Raw genomic sequence first — 20,846 nt, 5'->3', positions numbered from 1 at the left:
TATGAAAACCCTGTCGTTTTTTGCCCAGGTGTCGGTGTTCTGTTAATTTAACCACACAATGAAGATGACATTTAACATGTTAGTTTTGGTATTTTACATACGACACATGTATCTATATATACTGAATCACTACTTGTCGTGTTTCCGTCATCTCTGATTTACAGATGTGTATCATTTCTATTTCAATGCCTACTTCTATGTGTCATTTCTATTTCAATGCCTACTTCTATGTGTCATTTCTACTACAATGTCTACTTATATACAATTTCATCTTAACACGTGAACTTAATCTAGCATCCGTACCAGATATGAAATAAGTATTTCAAACAGAACAATTTGAATTTCTTTTTAGCAACACCGCCATAGACAGATACAACTCATTAGTTGACTGGTGGACCTTATACTGCATCAGTTTAAAAATCATAGTGTAGAGAACATTTTCTTTTATGTAGAAAAATTGGATATAGTCAAATCAATGGGGTCTTCAATATTGATTTGCAACTATCTCTCGACTTTAATTTATCAAATATAACACACAGTCATGTTAATTCTAGGTCTTATTTAACTTTAGCTCTATAAAACGCACCAACCTGGCAATATCAAGCCAATTCTCACTAACCTGACAATATAAAGTCAATTCTCACAAACCTGGCAATATAAAGACAATTCTCACAAACCTGGCAATATAAAGTCAATTCTCACAAACCTGGCAATTCAAAGTCAATTCTCACAAACCTGGCAATATAAAGACAATTCTCACAAACCTGACAATATAAAGTCAATTCTCACGAACCTGGGATTATAAAGTCTATTCTCACAAACCTGACAATATAAAGTCAATTCTCACAAACCTGACAATATAAAGTCAATTCTCACGAACCTGGGATTATAAAGTCTATTCTCACAAACCTGACATTATAAAGTCAATTCTCACAAACCTGACAATATAAAGTCATGACAAACCGCTTCACAATGTGACTTACCGTTGTTTGTTAGTCTGGTAACAAAGGTTTATAAACACTGTAGTTGTTTTATACTTGTGTTGTATATAACACCAGACCCACTAGTACTCGTACGACTAATTGCCGTGTAATTATCGTCTGTAATCTGATATAATTACTGATAATTTTCATTGTGTAATTATTTGGGGGGATCATTACTTCCGGCGATAATGGTGTTTTGTAAGTTAACACATCTACAGTACTGATGGTCACAATAAATTATACATACAAACATGTAATTATCACATCAATCAAACTACTTCTCTAATTGGACATTCAACCGCAGATATCATGTACAAAGATTTTTATATCAATATAGACGATGACATGTGTTCCTAGAACAACGGATCTATAGCTACATGTCAAAGGAGACATTTGGAAAATGCGACTTGGGATTGTGAAACAAAAATCTATACAAAGAATGATGGACTCTGTTCATAAGGAAACGAAAAACTTGGCAGCGCTCGTAACTGTCATTCAGAGGTAAATATATTTTAGAGTAGGATTGTATATAAATTTCCGATATAAAACCAAACTAATTTTGTGTAGACTTTTGGGTGAACTATTGATTACTAATATATCTATTTTCTAATTGAAAATATCCAGGAATTGATAGATAAAAAGATCCACTGACTCAGAGGGCTGGGCTTCCAGATAATGTGACATACACCTGTGTCATGCACCTCTACGATGCAATATTGCACCGAAGGTAATAAGAATGACCCAGGTGTATCAGAGGACAGAGTAGATAAGAAATGTAGGTTAGGTTAAAAATGATAGTCGTGCACATAGAACATTTGTTCTGTAGAATATAAACATGCCCCTGTGAATATAATTAGTCTGTGGAATATAACCAGGCCCATGTAAACACAATTCGTTCGTTAGAATATAAACATGCCCCTGCGAATACCATTCGTTATGTAGAATATAAACATGCCCATGTGAAAACAATTCGTTCTGTAGAATATAAACACGTCTTCGCGAATAGAAATCGTATTCTGGAGTAAAACTATACGCTTGTAACTTTAATTCGTTTTGTAGAGAATAACTTTGCTCGTGAGAATATAATTAGTTTTGTAGCGTAGAACCATGATCATATGAATGTATTAAATAATATGAAATTAACTTTGCAGAATATAAAGCATGCCTTTGTGAATATAATTTGTGTTAAAGAATATCACCTGTGAATATAACGTATGCAAACCTTTCCATACGGAGGTTATAGTTTACAACTATCTGTGTGCAGTCCCTACATGGGCGCCAGTGTTACAGACTATTTTGTGCCGAGGGGCATTCAGAAAGCATTACATAACGAAACAATCAGATTTATACGCCAAATGATATAACCACAATGTATGTTTTATCGTGGTTAAGATTCGTCAATGTTTAACTATTTGTTTGTTTGGACAGTCATTAGCTCCACCAGGTGATTAATGAATGATCATGAAATGTTGTTAACTTGCAGAAAATAGTCACAGGTAAAAACTGTCTAGACAATTGACCTCCACTGTAGCACGTGCGCGAAACAAAAACGTTTCTATTACCATGGACAATCAGATTTGTGAACAATTATCGTCTCTGTAAGGTGATGTACCAATGACTTGTGTTTTAGAGGAGGTTTTCAACCGAGTTTTGTCACCGTTTGGTCACGTGCATTGATATAGCATTATCTGTCTTGTTGACTATGACAGTAGATGTACACTGGGTTCTACAAATTACACATCAACTGACTTGTTTATCAACCAGTCAATAACCTTCTATCTATAACCGCTGCACTGGTAACATACATACCTGACCGATAGCCACCCGTATAACTTAAGGCATGACTGGAGAGCGGTATCCTCAAGAAATGTGTTTGTTGTTGTTGTTTACTGGGTTTATTGGCCTGTGAATGTCCAGAGTTATTTTGAGGCGGTGTCTCTTTGCAGTAGCTGGTGGCTACCTCAGTGAACAACATACAAGAGGTCTACGCATGCCATCCACAGTAATAAGGGTAAAGTTGTCACGTACAAGGACACAGCCATGTCAGCGAAGACCGTCCCCTTTCTCAGCTTCTTAAGAAACAGAAACTGGCACGCGTAGAGGGTGTCATTGTCGACTGTTTGGTGACGTCACTTCGACTCTCACTTTTATATTATCATAGCTTTTTGGAAGACAATAAATCGTAAACAAAGACATACTAAATCACCACATGAATTAAGTTTATGACTCCACATCTGTCGGATCATCCACTGAAATACAATGACACATAACTGTTCAACACTCACATTAAAATAAATTCTGCTGTAGACCTATTTACACAGATACCCTACTTTAAATAAAGACCCACAGTTCTCTTCACTGGGACATACACCCATTGAACTATGAAATTTTCATGCATTAGCAAATATCTAAAATTACGAATTTTTCATGTTACACATACACTAATGATATGACTCAGATATGCATTCCCTAAAACAAAGCCCAATGATAATTATTTCTCTATCTGTATAACACTCTTCAAAACATTCGATTCACTCCAAGGAAATTTGCTCACCAAAAGCCACTTTTTTCTCATCAATGTACCATATCTGATATGACCATAAGTTTCCTACTAGAGATGTTACTACAATGTCATTCTCGTTTGAAAATCTGCCCCTATTATTGCTGATGAGGAGTTTGAAATTGCAGTGTACTTTCTGCCCAAATGTCTCACAATTTCCCAATATTGTGGATTACGAACGGATAATAATCGCAGCCTATCAGTGTACAACAGTAGGCGGTAGCTTGGTTTTGTAAAACTGAATGTCCTGTCAGTTTCTATGTTCATTCCTTTACGTGAAGTGAGCGTATTTGTTTAAACGACAGAACTGATGGCAACTTTAAAGTATTTCCACATTTAAGTACAGTGGCAGAAAAGTCACCAATCAGGCCACCACACTCAGTCACATTGTAATGAAGACGGCAAAATATCGGTCTGAAAATGTGTCATTATGATAGAAATTCGAAAGTATTAAATGTTACAGACGTACTCTCTTACTATCAGCATTTGGATTACTTACATATTTTATATTTTTTTGCCATGAACCCCAAACGTAAGAGCGACCTCTTTCATTAGGATTAAAAAATGATTTTCCGATGCCGGGAATTGAACCCGGGCCGTCTGGGTGAAAACCAGAAATCCTAACCACTAGACCACATCGGATCATGCCTATAGTAGATATTGTAATGAATTAAGAAGGCGATATTGATTAATTATGATCACCAGCGTCAGTAACATTAACTCCACATGTTTATCGTTTATCTTACTAGATTGAAGATGATTGTTGTAACATTTATAGACTAACGGAACAGCTTATTCAATGAGAATCGATGAATTATCGTAAGATATGTCTAATATCAACATACATTATAGTGATATGGCGGGCGTAAAATATTTTTCTACATATTTTTACAGCAAAATTGCAATCATGTAGAGCGACCGAGTCAATCCTGCTTATTTGTATCAAGTGTTAAATGGTAGTTAATCGACTTTTAGAACATGTTTATTAAACAGTGTACTGAAAACACAACTGACCAGAGACAGTAGATCTATTACAGGGCTGTAATAGACCATACAACAAACACAACAGATCAGTCATTGGGCCCTTAGTGTTGATTAAATGGGTGATACACATTATGGGGAAAGTTTGCGGTCGTTATAAGAAATTATTTGGCAAATGTTCTCTTCCCTTATGCGAGATGGAGTTGGACGTTTAATACTCGTTAGTATGCCTGGTGAATCCACTGTTGTTTACTCACTTCTCGTTTGAGAACGCGACATTACTCGCTGGGATAAATTTGGTGGGTGTCGTTGATGAAGCATTAATGATATTTCTTTATAACATAAGCTTTATTTATTTTACAACTATTTATATTATTTCAGTCATATCGTTTTGGTTGGTTGGGATGGAAGCGCGCAAGGACAAGTTTCAATTGAAGTAACTTTATTATAATTTTCCACCAGTAAACAAGAACAATTCCTTGTGCTTAATCATCAAAACCATATAGCACCGTAATTCAAGTATCAACCCTACGATCGATGTATTACGTAAAAATAACAATGCACTCACCATGGTATTAATAAATCACAAAAATGATGTTCCAAACTTTGATTACATGAGCGATATGCAAAAAAGTAAAACATTTAAAGTTAAAAAATTTAGGATTTTTCATATTTTCTTATGTTTCCACTTATGGATGTTTTATGTTCAATAAATGACAAACTTTCGAACTAAGGTAGATAACAAATATTAATTGGCATTCGATTTTCTATAGTTAACAACTGTAATTGTTTTCTTTTTGTGTTGAACATTCACCTAAGATTGTGATTCTCACAGGAAGATGGTGCACTCTATTTCCTGACCAATGTTCTGTAACATTGGTAATGTCTGTTGACAATTACGGTGATCAGATGGGTGTCGGCTAACTTGTTCATATTATTTGACATTATTGTATTACAACTTTTAAATAGCTGTTGTATGTTACACCGTTATCCACAGACACTATCTTCTCATATCACTAGCAGTTATGAGGGCGTGAACCAGTTAAATACCATACTAAAACTGTAGGAGTATGATATTGGTCTACACATTCGCGGTAAATCCAATGCATTTCCCGTCGTACATGAAGAACAGAATTGATTCGAAATGAAGCAAAGTTGATGTTTGAATTCATACATATCTAATTAACGAATGCACATGAAACAGGACCGGTTCGTTGTCTGATGTAAGTATAGACTGGATTTGTTTATCCGAATCATCATGCATCACGAACATCCATCACTATTAAAGATTTCATAAAAATCTATTAAATGAATAAAAAGCAATGATGAATTGATAAACAGATACAACCATTATATCTATTCTTTACCCTGCCCGAGAATGTTTATTCCGTCACACATGACATATCGTCATGCTCTTGCATCAGACGTCATAACGCACGTCTCCTCAGATTAATTACACATACGAGTGTTCGTTAGAATTCGGCGAAGTTGGCGGGCATTTTTTATTTATCTAGTTAACAAGACTTTAAAACACATAAGGTAGACAAGATCGAAACTATAATGAAATTAACCGAAAATTTCTGTTTGTCCGGAGTTTTTTCATATCTATTAATTTAGTTTTTGTTAAAACACATCGGATTCGTAGACACTAGATTGTTCATATTACAGGTTCGTAATTAATCTTTTAACTGCAGACTAACGATGCCGACAAGTCTCTTATTGCCTCCATCTTTTTTCTACAACGAAACAACAGGAACAGCTCTCCCCCATTTGATAAGCGTAACGATTTCAATTTCCCTATAATGAATTTTCCATTTCTAGGTAGTAACGTTGAAAGCGTTAGAGTATCTCATGTGGTAGCGGATCTGATAGGTTATAATTTTTCTAGTTTTCGAGAAATGCAGGTTGATGAAGGCTACGAGAAAGTTTTATGGACACATACATGATTTTATTAGGGAATTATTTTATTTCCATTTGTGATAAAATGTTCGACCTTCGTTTGTTGTTAACGGAGGTCTTGTGTGTGACCCAGAATACGACATTACTGACCAGGATTTAAAATTTTAACGGTCCAGAACACGTGGTCTTATTCTACTTTTACTTTCTTTAATAAGATTTTGTCCCTATGTCTTCAACTTTGAATCTGAATTCAGTTTTTAAACAGTCTTTAATTTTTTACCGTTCAATTAGTCAAATTCTTTTGGTGAAGTGCTAAGCGTCTGTTTGCGACATCGTGTATGGGAAGCATTTACCTATAGTAATTCCTACTGCGTCGTCGAGTCAGTAAAACAATGATTTATGACCACAGAGTAAATGATATGCCACATTTAAAGAATTGTCCAGCGTGCTCATTCGATACACATAGGGACAATACATCAAATTTACATACTGTCGACACTACACACGTACAGTATAGATATGACCAGTTGTCCGACTTTGTTTTATCACAATATCGTTGTATGTAAGCTGAACACATAATATCTATATAACGTGGTGTTTCTCCATGTATATTTATTTATTTTGGCTTCTAATATTTCTAATTTTCCAAGCACAATTTTTTATAAAAAAAAACTCAGAAGAATGTCGGTTTAATCTCCATTCACTTTCCTGATCAGCCACATTTCCGATACATGTACGTGTGTTTTATAACACAATTTATACAAAATAAACTTCTATAGAAAGGACGAAGCAAAATCTTTAATAAACTACAGACGACAATGATATAAAAGTACAAAATAGGTTGCAGTATAGCAGAATCTAACCTCACTTTCCTCACTACATTTGTTGTTCTACAGCACAGAAAACAAAGATTGCCAAAAACGCACACATGTGCATTTCATGGCGTTGATACAACGTATTCAACAAATTCGAAAAGAAATGCTTCATCCTTCAAATCGGTCAGGTAATATTTGCGGCGATAATCTGATGTCATTTCAAAGATGTTTAACGTAAAAGGGTTGACGGTTACCGTCTAATATAATACATGTATTTGAACATTCAGTTCAAAATGTAATCATAGTCAATGTTTCGACACTGCAGATGTCCTGTATCAATAAGCTGGCGAATGCTTCGATGTTGTCGAAATCACGTGATCAAGAACTGGTTACTGGTTATAAATCGGTGTTACTGAATCACGTGTTAATTAACTGGTGAAAATTTCGACGTTGCTGAAGTCACGTCCCATTTAACTCGTGAATATGTCGACGTTGCTAAAACCATCCATACTATCTGGTACCATGACGTCAACAGAGTAGAGGATCTTCTTACTACGAGTCCAGCTGTATGTGTTGTCAAATCTTATAACATCTGTAAATATATGAAGAACCCTTTTTATACACCTAAATAAAAAATATGATAACACATTCCTATAATTTAATTTGAAAACAAGATAAACAATAAAACAGAAAATGTCCTGACACAGTGACGCCAGGGAAAATAAAGCTTCATATATGAGTTTCGGACGAGACGCTTACGAATTGATTTCTAAAGGTCATCTTCCGTAAACAAGATTATCAAGAAACTAAAGCACGTGATGTAAACTTGACTTACAACGGCCTAGATCTTACATAATAGTTGTTCTTTAAAGGCATAAAATGAACACCACCCAAGTGTAATTAGCACAGTATCGTAAATACGTATTTGTTTGAAATGAATTAAATAAATAAACTTTGCGTGTCTTAAAATAAGATGCAAAATAATTATCAGATCAATAATTATTGTAGCTTACATGTGCCGACAGTTTTGCACACGACACTTCCATCTCCAGGATAGATATGACTAGTTACTCTCTCTGTCGGAATAATCTCCTCCAGATTGCCTTTCCTCAATCCATCTTCTATCCGCTTGTAGACCGCGAAGCCAATATCGTAGCCCTCCGTAAAGAACTGCCAGCTATAACATATTTTCGTGTGAAGTTTACCATTCATAAAATGTTGTTAGAAGACACGTGTCTAAGGAAGCACCACGGAAAAACGGTTAAAAGGTCAGGACAGAGTAAAAAGAAAAGGAAATTGACTAACTGAAAACGTTGTCACATTTTATAATCTGTAATCGTTGTTACATTTTATAATCTGTAATCAATGTCACATTTTATAATCTGTAATCGTTGTCACATTTTATAATCTGTAATCGTTGTCACATTTTATAATCTGTCACATTTTATAATCTGTTACATTTTATAATCTGTAATGTTGTTACATTTTATAATCTGTAATCAATGTCACATTTTATAATCTGTAATCGTTGTCACATTTTATAATCTGTAATCGATGTCACATTTTATAATCTGTAATCGTTGTTACATTTTATAATCTGTAATCGTTGTCACATTTTATAATCTGTAATCGATGTTACATTTTATAATCATTTTATAATCTGTAATCTTTGTCTCATTTTGTAATCTGTAGTCACATTTTATAATCTGTAATCGTTGTCACATTTTATAATCTGTAATGTAATCGTAATCGTCACATTTTATAATCTGTAATCGTCGTCACATTTTATAATCTGTAATCGTTGTCACATTTTATAATCTGTAATCGTTGTCACATTTTATAATCTGTAATCGTTGTCACATTTTATAATCTGTAATCGTCGTCACATTTTATAATCTGTAATCGTTGTCACATTTTATAATCTGTAATCGTTGTCACATTTTGTAATCTGTAGTCACATTTTATAATCTGTAATCGTTGTCACATTTTATAATCTGTGATCTTGTCACATTTTATAATCTGTAATCGTTGTCACATTTTATAATCTGTAGTCGTTGTCACATTTTATAATCTGTAATCAATGTCACATTTTATAATCTGTAATCAATGTCACATTTTATAATCTGTAATCGGTCATCTTACCCACCTGTCGTACACTTTTATAATCTGTAATCGGTAGAGTGTCACATTTTATATCCAGTAATCGTCACATTTTATAATCTGTAATCGTTGTCACATTTTGTAATCTTTTATAATCTGTAATCGCATTACTGTCACAGACGTAAATTTGTCTCTGTCCAGGCTGTTAGCGTTGGCATAAAGTTCTTTCGGTACTTCGCCTCCCTGGACAATCTAGTTTTATGTGTATAAACAATCATTGATCTATTACCCAACATTAACTATTCAGGATTTGCTATTTATGTATTTTTTGAAGCAATATGTGTCTAACAAACAATAAATGCTATACCTAAATACAGAGTCTATATCATATATCATCAACATGATTAACAGTCACAATAGGATTAATCCAGACGTCATTTCTAAGGAATACTTAGTACCAGTAAATTTATCAAGATTAAAAACGAACGATCTTTGGAAAATGTATTGAACATTTCTCTTTTTTATAGGTTACACATTGTATGTCGGCGAACTTGGAACTGAAAAAATATGTATATTCATTTACAAAAGACAGTAAACAATGGTAAGACACTTTCTGTTCTGGAGAACCAGTTGATATCTACGTAACTAGTGACATTTCTTCCATAGACAGAAATCACCCCGCCATACCAAAAACCTACCATTTCACCACATCTGGGATCTCCACTTTTGTCCACTAGCGTACCACCATAGGCAGCCGGTAACTGGTCTGCATCGATGTATTCCAGCAAAGTATCTTTGTAATTCGCTGTAAAAACCCAAAATGATATAACAAAATAAAATACACGCATTTTGGATTCATTACCATGCACTTAACAACCGTTGTGCTTAAAATATTCAAATACATTTTGTTAAAAATTTACATACTTGTACCAAAAACTTTAATTTTCTTTCTGGTTTCCTCCGCCACAAAAGGTCGCACCAGTTTCCAGATCACAGGGAAAATCTTTGGAGCTAAATGCAGAATCACAATTAACGATTTCAATCATCATCACATATGTAGATTAAAACAATTCCAACAGACGGTACCGCCAGGTTAAGCTATATTATAACCAAAATACAACGAACAGGTAGATTCCTCTCATACACTAATCTGGACTTATCACTGCTATAAAGAAAACGATGAATACCTCGCGAAGGGAGATAACTCAAAGCAACACGAACAATTCTATCTCAAATTATTTGTGATCGCAAATGCTTAAAAAGAACTCTGAAGCGACACTGATATTGTAATCATAGCGTTTTACCATTGATAATAAAGATAAACTTCAGTCTCTCAGGGTAGTTATCTTCCACAAGGGTGACAAACTGGTTAAATGTGTCAATTCCGGGTTTCCACAGATGACGCATCCCAACCTTTTCCATATCGTATATTATAGTCTCCTTGTCTATCACCTTTCCTAACTACAAAAGAAAACATTGATGAGTACATGAATCGGAAATTATGATACCGCGTATTTTATCATTTTCAACATATTGAAAAAATGTTTTTTTATTTAATGAGTGTAAGTATATTTGAATTTTAGGATTGACATGTAAACAAAATCGTAATACAATGTATATTAATTAACAAGGTAATATACTGTAACAGAATCTACCCCTGTACGTGTGTAGTGATGGTGTCATGTAATTACATTAGTGCAGAAATGAAAACGGTGTATCTTTAATATAGTCATACATATAGGATAATGGTCTAAAAAGAAAACTACGGCGTGCCTTCAGTTTAAAATGAGGTTTGGTAATTGAAGACAATGAAATATATCCAATGTTCTTACTGAAGAAATGTTTTTAAGAACAGGGCTTTAAAACTCTGTACTTCTATGTTACGATGAGCAGTGCAATTAAACAAACTACCAGGCTATTACTTGGATAGAGATTCAGAAGTTACATACACTTATAACAGATAAGTGGTCGTGCATCATCTCACAGCATATCATAGCAACATGAATCATGATGCTACTATCAAGGGAGCGTAAAATTATACATCCAAATATACATAAATAGGGTGTGTGCATGCTTTATCTTATCGACACTAAATGTTTAATCACGTTGCGTTCAAACATCACATCAAAACATACAGAAATTGATCATTTAATTCTTGTGTATGATTGTCGAAGTACTTTAACTACATGCTGTTAAACTGGTGATGAATTTCCTTATAGTAACATTGAGCAACACAATATGACAAAAACACAGCAAAGCTATGTAAACAAAAACCTGTAATATTGCATGACGCAAACGATGCTCTTAACACATTGATATCGAGAAAACTGAATACAACACTAGGCCATCATGCAACGAAACTTACCGGCATCATCAACTCGTAAAACAGAAAGTAACACGAAAGAGACAAGTAATATTTGGCGTACAAAGATTTTCGATAATGATTTGAATGCAGATGTTACTAACTGCTGCACAATATGCATATATTGCATTCAAATGCATATTCCAATGCCTGGTCATACCATTACATAGCATACTGACATGTAATGTATAGCCCACCTTGTGTGATTGCTCCACCATGACCTTTGAGAATCGTTCCAGGTCACACAACTTGTGGAGTAGCATGTCTTTTTGGTTGGCTGATGCCATTAAGCCTGTAAGGATAACACTATATAGTAGGAATGTATAACACTGTATTGTAACCCTGTAAGGATAACACTGTATTGTAACCCTGTAAGTATAACACTGTATTGTAGCCCTGTAAGGATAACACTTTATTGTAACCCTGTAAGGATAACACTGTATTGTAGCCCTGTCAATATAACACTGTATTGTAGCCCTGTAAGTATAACACTGTATTGTAACCCTGTAAGGATAACACTGTATTGTAGCCCTGTCAATATAACACTGTATTGTAGCCCTGTAAGTATAACACTGTATTGTAACCCTGTAAGTATAACACTGTATTGTAAACCTGTAAGTATAACACTGTATTGTAACCCTGGAAGTATAACACTGTATTGTAGCCCTGTAAGTATAACACTGTATTGTAACCCTGTCAATATAACACTGTATTGTAACCCTGTAAGTATAACACTGTATTGTAACCCTGTAAGTATAACACTGTATTGTAACCCTGGAAGTATAACACTGTATTGTAACCCTGTAAGTATAACACTGTATTGTAACCCTGTAAGTATAACACTGTATTGTAGCCCTGTAAGTATGACACTGTATTGTAACCCTGTAAGGATAACACTGTATTGTAGCCCTGTAAGGATAACACTGTATTGTAACCCTGTAAGTATAACACTGTATTGTAGGAATGTATAACAACGTATTGTAACCCTGTAAGGATAACACTGTATTGTAACCCTGTAAGGATAACACTGTATTGTAGCCCTGTCAATATAACACTGTATTGTAGGAAAATTAGACCCTGTATTTGTATGGTGTGCTTGTTGTTTTATTCGCCACGTGAAAAGATGGTGCCATTTTCATGAAGGATCTACCTGTATAAAATAAAAACGCAGCTACCTCAATGAACAACACTAGGGACACTTGTGTCAGTCAGAGCCTTGTCCAAGGACACAATCATATCAGTACAGGACGGTTAGTTTTCTCAGCTTTATATACTGTACAAAACGTCCTGAGTAAGGATCGAACCAGATACTTTGAATCTCCAGGATTCATAGTCCGATGCGCTGACGACTGAGATGTTGAGGCTTATGAAGAAGGAATTAATCACACTGCCTTATACAATAAGGACGCCCAATACTGAATTGTTAAATATAGGATAACTCCAAATATAGAGAGGTCATTAGTGTGACCTTCGCAAATTGAGGAGATGAAGACAAGACAGATGACCCAAATGTTGACAAGCTATAGTCCCACACGACCAGGGATACAGGAGGCCATTTTTTCACCAAACCTGTTGATGGCAGCAGAGTAATCACCACGCACTAAATACACGAATGTATTGCAATACTGTTCACAAATACACTCAGATTGCAATTTTATCCGTGGTATAAACTTGTTTAAAATATAATTTGTGTAATTACAAGTACAAAGACCACACCATTATTTTCTACTATGTAAAATAAAAGATGAGGAAACAAGTTTGTTACCATGTGTTTCACATACCTTTCTGGACTGTTCCTTCATAATTCTGCTGAACAATTCTAGTCGATAAACTTTGTGTTTTATCAGATCTATTTTTCTTGCACATGCACATAGCCCTGAAAGGGGAAAGTTCTAATTCGTGCACATGCGAAAAATGAAGCGATCGTTGGAGAAGTAAGGGCGACTGGGGTGATTAAAGTATTTTATATCAAAATCGCTACTTCTCAATTCCAAAGAGCAAAAAAAAAGTAAAAAACAAAAATAAAAATAAACTAAAAAAACTTCTAAAAACGTCTCTCAAATGTTCTCAGGAATTAACTTGGAATCAATCAACAGGGGTGTTTATTGTAGAATTAAGTATTAGAATTTAAATATAATATACAAGTGATTCGCGTTCCATATTCATTTGAGTGAGCTATTGACATTTTGACTTGGGGGTGAACATTGTGATATGAACGAAAAGGAATCAAAACGTCACAACGACACTTTCAAACTTAATAAGCCCAAAATAGATAATTACTTACTTACATTTGACGATTTCAAAATCAGGAAAATATTAATACGCTACTATATGATTATCCATTCTCTTACATATCACAACTACCGTTGGATATCAACATGCATATGTTCTCAACATATTAGGGTAGAAAGAATACGCCTAGAAAAAGGTACAATTCAGTTGGTGGAGGAAGAAGCTTGATCAAGTTCCAACAACAGTATATCCATATTGTAAAAAAGTAAAACACGCAATATGTGGGATTCTTAATGCCGACAGATACATAAAAAAATTCAAATGTGACGTCATCATTTTCTTCTACAATTAAATAATTGTACCAAAGATTTGACGTTATCTTCTACGGCTACCGAAATGTCTTTCACTTCATATTTTGCTGATTCTGGGTCAAAAAAACAAAACAAAACGCACCTTTGAAATCCAATCTACCTAACGGGTCCACCCATATAGGGCATCCCTCTTTGTCGAAACCACTAGTTCCTCCTGTAAAGTACTTCTTCAGGACATCTGGCGACTCAAAATCATCTAGAATCGTGTCGACATTATTCTTTTCTCGCCACGACAAACTCTACAATGGAAAAGATCCATCAGAACGACATGCGTATCTGCGAGAATGTATGTGGAAAATTTGGGTAGGGAATTATCCATGGTTCCAGACTATAACATAGTTCTTTCTTTGAATAATTTGAAACATGTTATACTATGAATTCTATCGGTAATACACAGATATAAAATCAAACATCAAATATATATATTCTTCCTTAACTGATATAAATACATATAAAGCCTTCTGACCTACTTATTTGCCGTGTACTTACATTTCTTAGCATCTCCTCGGATTTGTTCAGGTCAAATTTTCTAGCTGTTAAAAAGAACACATTAATTCTCTTTTAAATCAATTTTCATGAACATGTTTATGAAAGTTTGTATATGTCTCTTATTTGATGACCCTCTTTTGATAACCCTTGGACTTGGATTTCTTTTTTTCTATGAAGACTTCAAAACAAATGTATTTCTGATTAAGCATTCCAATAAGTTGTAATAATTTCAACTGAAATTTTCTGATCGTTGCCAAGACTTATAATTACCTTTCGGTCGAGTTATCATTTATTTCGGGGTCGTGGCTTACTTCTGAACCAGCGTCATACTTACCTTTAAGCCACCGGAGAAGGAATCTATCATCATGCTCTTGACGCAAAACATCTTGAACTTTGTTCCTGAACTGTATGTAAAAATAATTCTTTAGTTACTATTTCAAATATATATGTTCATTCGTTAAATATTGACATACTTTGAAACATTCAAGGCTACACACAAAGACTTTGTATCGATTTTTCCGCCATTGCACATTTCAATACTAGCTGTAATTGTCATACAGCACTTCGAAAAATCTCATAATGGGAGAACTACACTGACATGTTATAGTGTTATCACACTGAAATGTTACCACCGGACGTGGTATGTTATTCCAGTTGGGTTAGAGATTTTGTCCGACGAAAACATAGCATGCTCATACAGACAGATAAAACATATTTGCTAACAACCCTTTGACAATAAAGACGGGTTGTCAGTATAAGGCAACCGGGTGGCATCTAAACTAAAATCATTTTAATTAATTCCATGGACTTTGTTCTTCAAAACCAATGCAATTGAATTATTACCATTTTATGTAAAAGAATTCAATTGCTTTTTCTATAAAGATTAATTATCTTTTAATTATCCAATTTAACAAACCGACAGTCACATACACCTCATGCAAATAACCATTGAACCCATTTCATTTTTTAGGTATTATTTATTTTCCAGAATGATAAGTACTATCCAGAATTGTATCTAAGACGTTGGCAAAATTTTGAATATTTTATTCCCGTAAAACCTATTGATGTTTCCTTATACATCCATTCACTAATTACGTATATATATATTGTATGTGGTACTAAATGCCTCCATGTATAATCACTATTGACATAAGTGATGGTCGGAGAGAACCACTTAAGTGACATCCTGTTACAAGTGCGTCATTCGGTTTTCCCTATATATCAGCCACTCAGATCTCGTGATGAGAATAATACTTCAGCACGAGACGAACATATTATTATTTGTCATCTATAGGAATAATTTAGTTTTCCGTAAACTATGCTTGCAATATTCGGAATGATAAATCATCGGTATTATCCGTAATACCCGTATCCCGGACATATGGACACACTTCCAATTACGTTTCTATGTTATTCCGATATTCACAGTCGATTTCCAATGCTAGTTTTAGGGCTGAATGTATTCAGGGAATCCCTCTCGAAGTTGTTGATATCAATTTAGATAACGATACCGCATAGCCAATCAATGAAATAGCAACACATAGCACTCCCCGATGGCATTAACAAACGCTAATGTTACCGATATGCAAGTAAAAATGTAAAGGTTTGAGATTATAATGTAAAGGTTAGAGATTATAATGTAAAGGTTAGAGATTATAATGTAAAGGTTAGAGATTATAATGTAAAGGTTAGATATTCTAATGTAAAGGTTAGAGATTCTAATGTAAAGGTTAGATATTATAATGTAAAGGTTAGAGATTATAATGTAAAGGTTAGATATTCTAATGTAAAGGTTAGAGATTCTAATGTAAAGGTTAGATATTATAATGTAAAGGTTAGATATTATAATGTAAAGGTTAGAGATTATAATGTAAAGGTTAGATATTATAATGTAAAGGTTAGATATTATAATGTAAAGGTTAGAGATTCTAATGTAAAGGTTAGAGATTATAATGTAAAGGTTAGAGATTATAATGTAAAGGTTAGAGATTCTAATGTAAAGGTTAGATATTATAATGTAAAGGTTAGATATTATAATGTAAAGGTTAGAGATTATAATGTAAAGGTTAGAGATTATAATGTAAAGGTTAGAGATTCTAATGTAAAGGTTAGATATTATAATGTAAAGGTTAGAGATTATAATGTAAAGGTTTGAGATCATAATGTAAAGGTTAGAGATTATAATGTAAAGGTTAGATATTATAATGTAAAGGTTAGAGATTATAATGTAAAGGTTTGAGATCATAATGTAAAGGTTAGAGATTATAATGTAAAGGTTAGATATTATAATGTAAAGGTTAGAGATTATAATGTAAAGGTTAGAGATTATAATGTAAAGGTTAGAGATTCTAATGTAAAGGTTAGATATTATAATGTAAAGGTTAGAGATTATAATGTAAAGGTTTGAGATCATAATGTAAAGGTTAGAGATTATAATGTAAAGGTTAGATATTATAATGTAAAGGTTAGAGATTATAATGTAAAGGTTTGAGATCATAATGTAAAGGTTAGAGATTATAATGTAAAGGTTAGATATTATAATGTAAAGGTTAGAGATTATAATGTAAAGGTTAGAGATTCTAATGTAAAGGTTAGATATTATAATGTAAAGGTTAGAGATTATAATGTAAAGGTTAGAGATTATAATGTAAAGGTTAGAGATTATAATGTAAAGGTAAGAGATTCTAATGTAAAGGTTAGAGATTATAATGTAAAGGTTAGAGATTCTAATGTAAAGGTTAGAGATTATAATGTAAAGGTTAGAGATTATAATGTAAAGGTTAGAGATTATAATGTAAAGGTAGAGATTCTAATGTAAAGGTTAGATATTATAATGTAAAGGTTAGATATTATAATGTAAAGGTTAGAGATTATAATGTAAAGGTTAGAGATTATAATGTAAAGGTTAGAGATTCTAATGTAAAGGTTAGATATTATAATGTAAAGGTTAGAGATTATAATGTAAAGGTTTGAGATCATAATGTAAAGGTTAGAGATTATAATGTAAAGGTTAGAGATTATAATGTAAAGATTAGAGATTATAATGTAAAGGTTAGAGATTATAATGTAAAGGTTAGAGATTATAATGTAAAGGTTAGAGATTCTAATGTAAAGGTTAGAGATTATAATGTAAAGGTTAGAGATTCTAATGTAAATGGTAAGAGGTCATAATGTAAAGGTTAGAGATTCAAATGATTCTGGTTGTTAACCACGCATCCACATTATGTTTACATATGTTATAAAAATCGTTTGTACAATTATTCAAAATGGCCACATTCAAGTTGAAACATAATCTTATCTACGTTTTCGACTGATGACTCCATCATTTTACAGATCGATCTGATCCTTGTTCATCTTATTTGCTCCTAACTGCTCCTCATGTCTACCGAAACTAGAACGGCTAGACTTGACAGTCCTAAAGATCAGGTAACGATACAAATTGTTAATCCTACGCTCATTCTGTTTTTATGCCTATCCTCTCACATTTACTGCGACAGTTCATCAGAAGCACGAAGATGAGATCTTCAGGGTACCAAGGAATGCTGTACCTACAGGGTACAGTTAATGCCTCCTACAGGGTACAGTTAATGACTTCTACAGGGTACAGCTAATGACTTATACAGGGTACAGCTAATGACTTCTACAGGGCACAGTTAATGCCTCCTACAGGTTACAGTTAATGCCTCCCACAGGGTACAGTTAATGCCTCATACAGGGTACAATTAATGCCTCCTACAGGGTACAGTTAATGCCTTCTACAGGGTACAGTTAATGACTTCCACAGGGTACAGTTAATGCCTCATACAGGGTACAGCTAATGACTTCTACAGGGCACAGTTAATGCCTCCTACCGGTTACAGTTAATGCCTCCCACAGGGTACAGTTAATGTCTCCTACAGTGTACAGTTAATGCCTCCGACAAGGTACAGTTAATGCCTCATACAGGGTACAGTTAATGTCTCCTACAGTGTACAGTTAATGACGGTTTTGACGATTTCAGTAAGAAAAGAAATATTCCTTATTTATGTGTTTGATTCAAGATAGTATGCCAGACTGGTCCGTTGGTGCCTTTTCCTTATATGAGAAAAAGACATATTTGCATTGACCGAGAGTTACATGACAGGTGTACCTGATCTTAATTTCCTTGCACTTTTCCCTGGCTCTCTGTGTAATTCTTCCTATTTTGTCCTAGTTTCATCGAACTTCATTTTAAGTTTAGATTCTGTTGATATGTCAGTATCATTGTCTTAGTAAAATAGTTTTTAAAAAATGCAAAAATAACTTTCTGGTCATATATCTATAATCAGCAGTGTAAAACTATAGATTGTACAGAAGACAAAATTACTCATAGTAATATGTAAATGCACAATATCTTACACACATGAAATACCTTGTATAAGAAGGAAGAAATGGTTAGTTTCGGTTATCTTCTGATCTGAATCACCTTCGATCCAAACATTTATCCAGTGACAATTTGATAGAAATTTTATTCAGCCACCATTAAATGGACTGACAGAACAAACAAACGATATTTTTCCTACGCGATAACTTGTTTTGTTAGACTTAAAACCAACGATGCATGAAACAACTAACTACGTAGTAAAGCACTATAAATAGGGTCTTAATTGCATGCATGAGTGGCTAATCATTTACACGTTTACATAAAGGTGCACGTTACCGTAGCAAGGGCCAGCTCCTGTTCGGGAGTTAAGGGAACAGGTTCCAAGACTCCCTTCCCTAAGTCTGTTTTAGGAATAACGCTGTCCTCCGGCGTGCCCAGATCCCCCATTTTGGTCTGCAATGAGATGGAGGTTAAGTGAAACCTAACGCTTAGTCATGTCAATACTAACATCACGTGCCCTGGCCTACATTAGACAAGTAGAAATATGCTTAACAAATGTCGCACACTTAAAAAACTCTCTTGATGTTAATCAACCTTAACGAAATATGACGAAGCTGACAATGCGGGGATTAAGCCTAACGTTAACGTTACTAAGGTATAAACAGTCAGACATGGCAACTTAACGTGATATTCTTTTTTTACAACCGCTGTCAGAATTATAACATATTGTAACATCGACATTAGGTTAAATCGTCGTTACAGCTCTGATTAGACACGTATGAATACTGTCCATTTATATTTACACAACTCGTTCAGCGGGTTCACTTACCGACAATATTGATTTCTCTCGTCTGTCACATGTTCAAATTTCGACACCTGTCTTACTGATATTGTATTTCTTCACCACAAATACAAGAATATTTCAATATACTACCTCCCCAACGACAACTGATCGTCCTGGTGTGATCTCCACCGAACCATGGCACTATATAGAGATCACCGGGTCTAATCGACTGATATATGACTTGGGTATATATAACCTATGTATACCTAAACAGTTATACAGAACCATTCATACCGGTGTTATAGCAAAAACGTTCTACCTTTAATAAATGGTAACTTTTAGACGCTACCTGCTCTTAAGTTACTGCCTTCTGCCGAGTGCACTAGGAGAGTTTCTCTCAAATCGATCAACTGACGGGTATGTCAAGCGTTTGGTGATATTTGATTTCAAAATGTGTTCATTCAATATTCAAGGGCCTTTTCTCATCATCGCGATTTTCGTCATTTGACGGACAAATTCAGGGTTTCAAAAGATGCAGATTGGTGAAAATTATGAGGAAGTTTTACGTTCGTCATAGTGATCTTATTGAGAATTGCGATATGAAGTTGGGCAACTGTTCTATACCTTGTTCTCATTTGTCATTATTTACTTGGATTGACCAAGGTTTACATTGCGGGTGTCGTCGGTGAAGCAGAATACGTTTACTCTTCTGGAACACCTGGTCATACTCCTTTGAACTTTTCTCCGTGTATATCTGTCTTTTGTTCATATTTTGCCCTAGTTTTATTGAAATTTGGGATAATGATGACGTTGACATGTTGTTTTCTTGTTGTTTATTAATATCATATATTGATGTAAGGTAATCATCTATAGGAGAGAGCAAAGCTACGTGAGTGCCTTTAAGAAAAACCCTCTAAAACTGTAAATA

The 20,846-nt window shown here is 34.2% G+C and overlaps 1 protein-coding gene and 1 non-coding gene across 2 annotated transcripts; both read right to left on the bottom strand.

Moving 5' to 3' along the window:
• Positions 1 to 4,113: 4,113 nt before the first annotated feature.
• On the bottom strand, positions 4,114 to 4,185 carry Trnae-uuc (transfer RNA glutamic acid (anticodon UUC)). The gene has a single exon. It is a non-coding gene; the product is annotated as a tRNA-Glu (tRNA).
• A 3,009-nt stretch (positions 4,186 to 7,194) lies between these two features.
• Positions 7,195 to 19,581, bottom strand: LOC132556841 (SEC14-like protein 2). The gene is made up of 11 exons (XM_060221278.1): positions 19,471 to 19,581; positions 15,127 to 15,196; positions 14,793 to 14,836; positions 14,386 to 14,542; positions 11,898 to 11,992; positions 10,643 to 10,799; positions 10,263 to 10,349; positions 10,037 to 10,143; positions 9,475 to 9,590; positions 8,252 to 8,415; positions 7,195 to 7,830 (listed from the first exon to the last, which is right to left on the bottom strand). Exons 1-11 carry the CDS (start codon positions 19,579 to 19,581, stop codon positions 7,709 to 7,711), a joined length of 1,230 nt encoding a protein of 409 aa, XP_060077261.1. The 3' UTR covers positions 7,195 to 7,708.
• Positions 19,582 to 20,846: the final 1,265 nt, after the last annotated feature.

Source organism: Ylistrum balloti, unplaced genomic scaffold (assembly GCF_031769215.1).
Source record: "Ylistrum balloti isolate Yb309-2 unplaced genomic scaffold, AGI_CSIRO_Ybal_v1 Utg370594, whole genome shotgun sequence".
Lineage (NCBI taxonomy): Eukaryota > Metazoa > Mollusca > Bivalvia > Pectinida > Pectinidae > Ylistrum > Ylistrum balloti.
The sequence above is the reverse complement of the archived record's forward strand: the minus strand, read 5'-3'. Positions and strand labels throughout refer to the sequence as shown.

What these genes read in the sequence shown, in the direction of transcription:
- LOC132556841 (XM_060221278.1), bottom strand. Translation starts at nt 19,581, where the DNA reads ATGGGGGATCTGGGCACGCCGGAGGACAGCGTTATTCCTAAAACAGAC. An exon ending in CCTTCTCCGGTGGCTTAAAG is followed by an intron (nt 14,837 to 15,126) that starts GTAAGTATGACG and finishes TCTTTTTAACAG; the next exon opens with CTAGAAAATTTGACCTGAAC. An exon ending in GTTTATCTTTATTATCAATG is followed by an intron (nt 10,350 to 10,642) that starts GTAAAACGCTAT and finishes TTCTGCATTTAG; the next exon opens with CTCCAAAGATTTTCCCTGTG.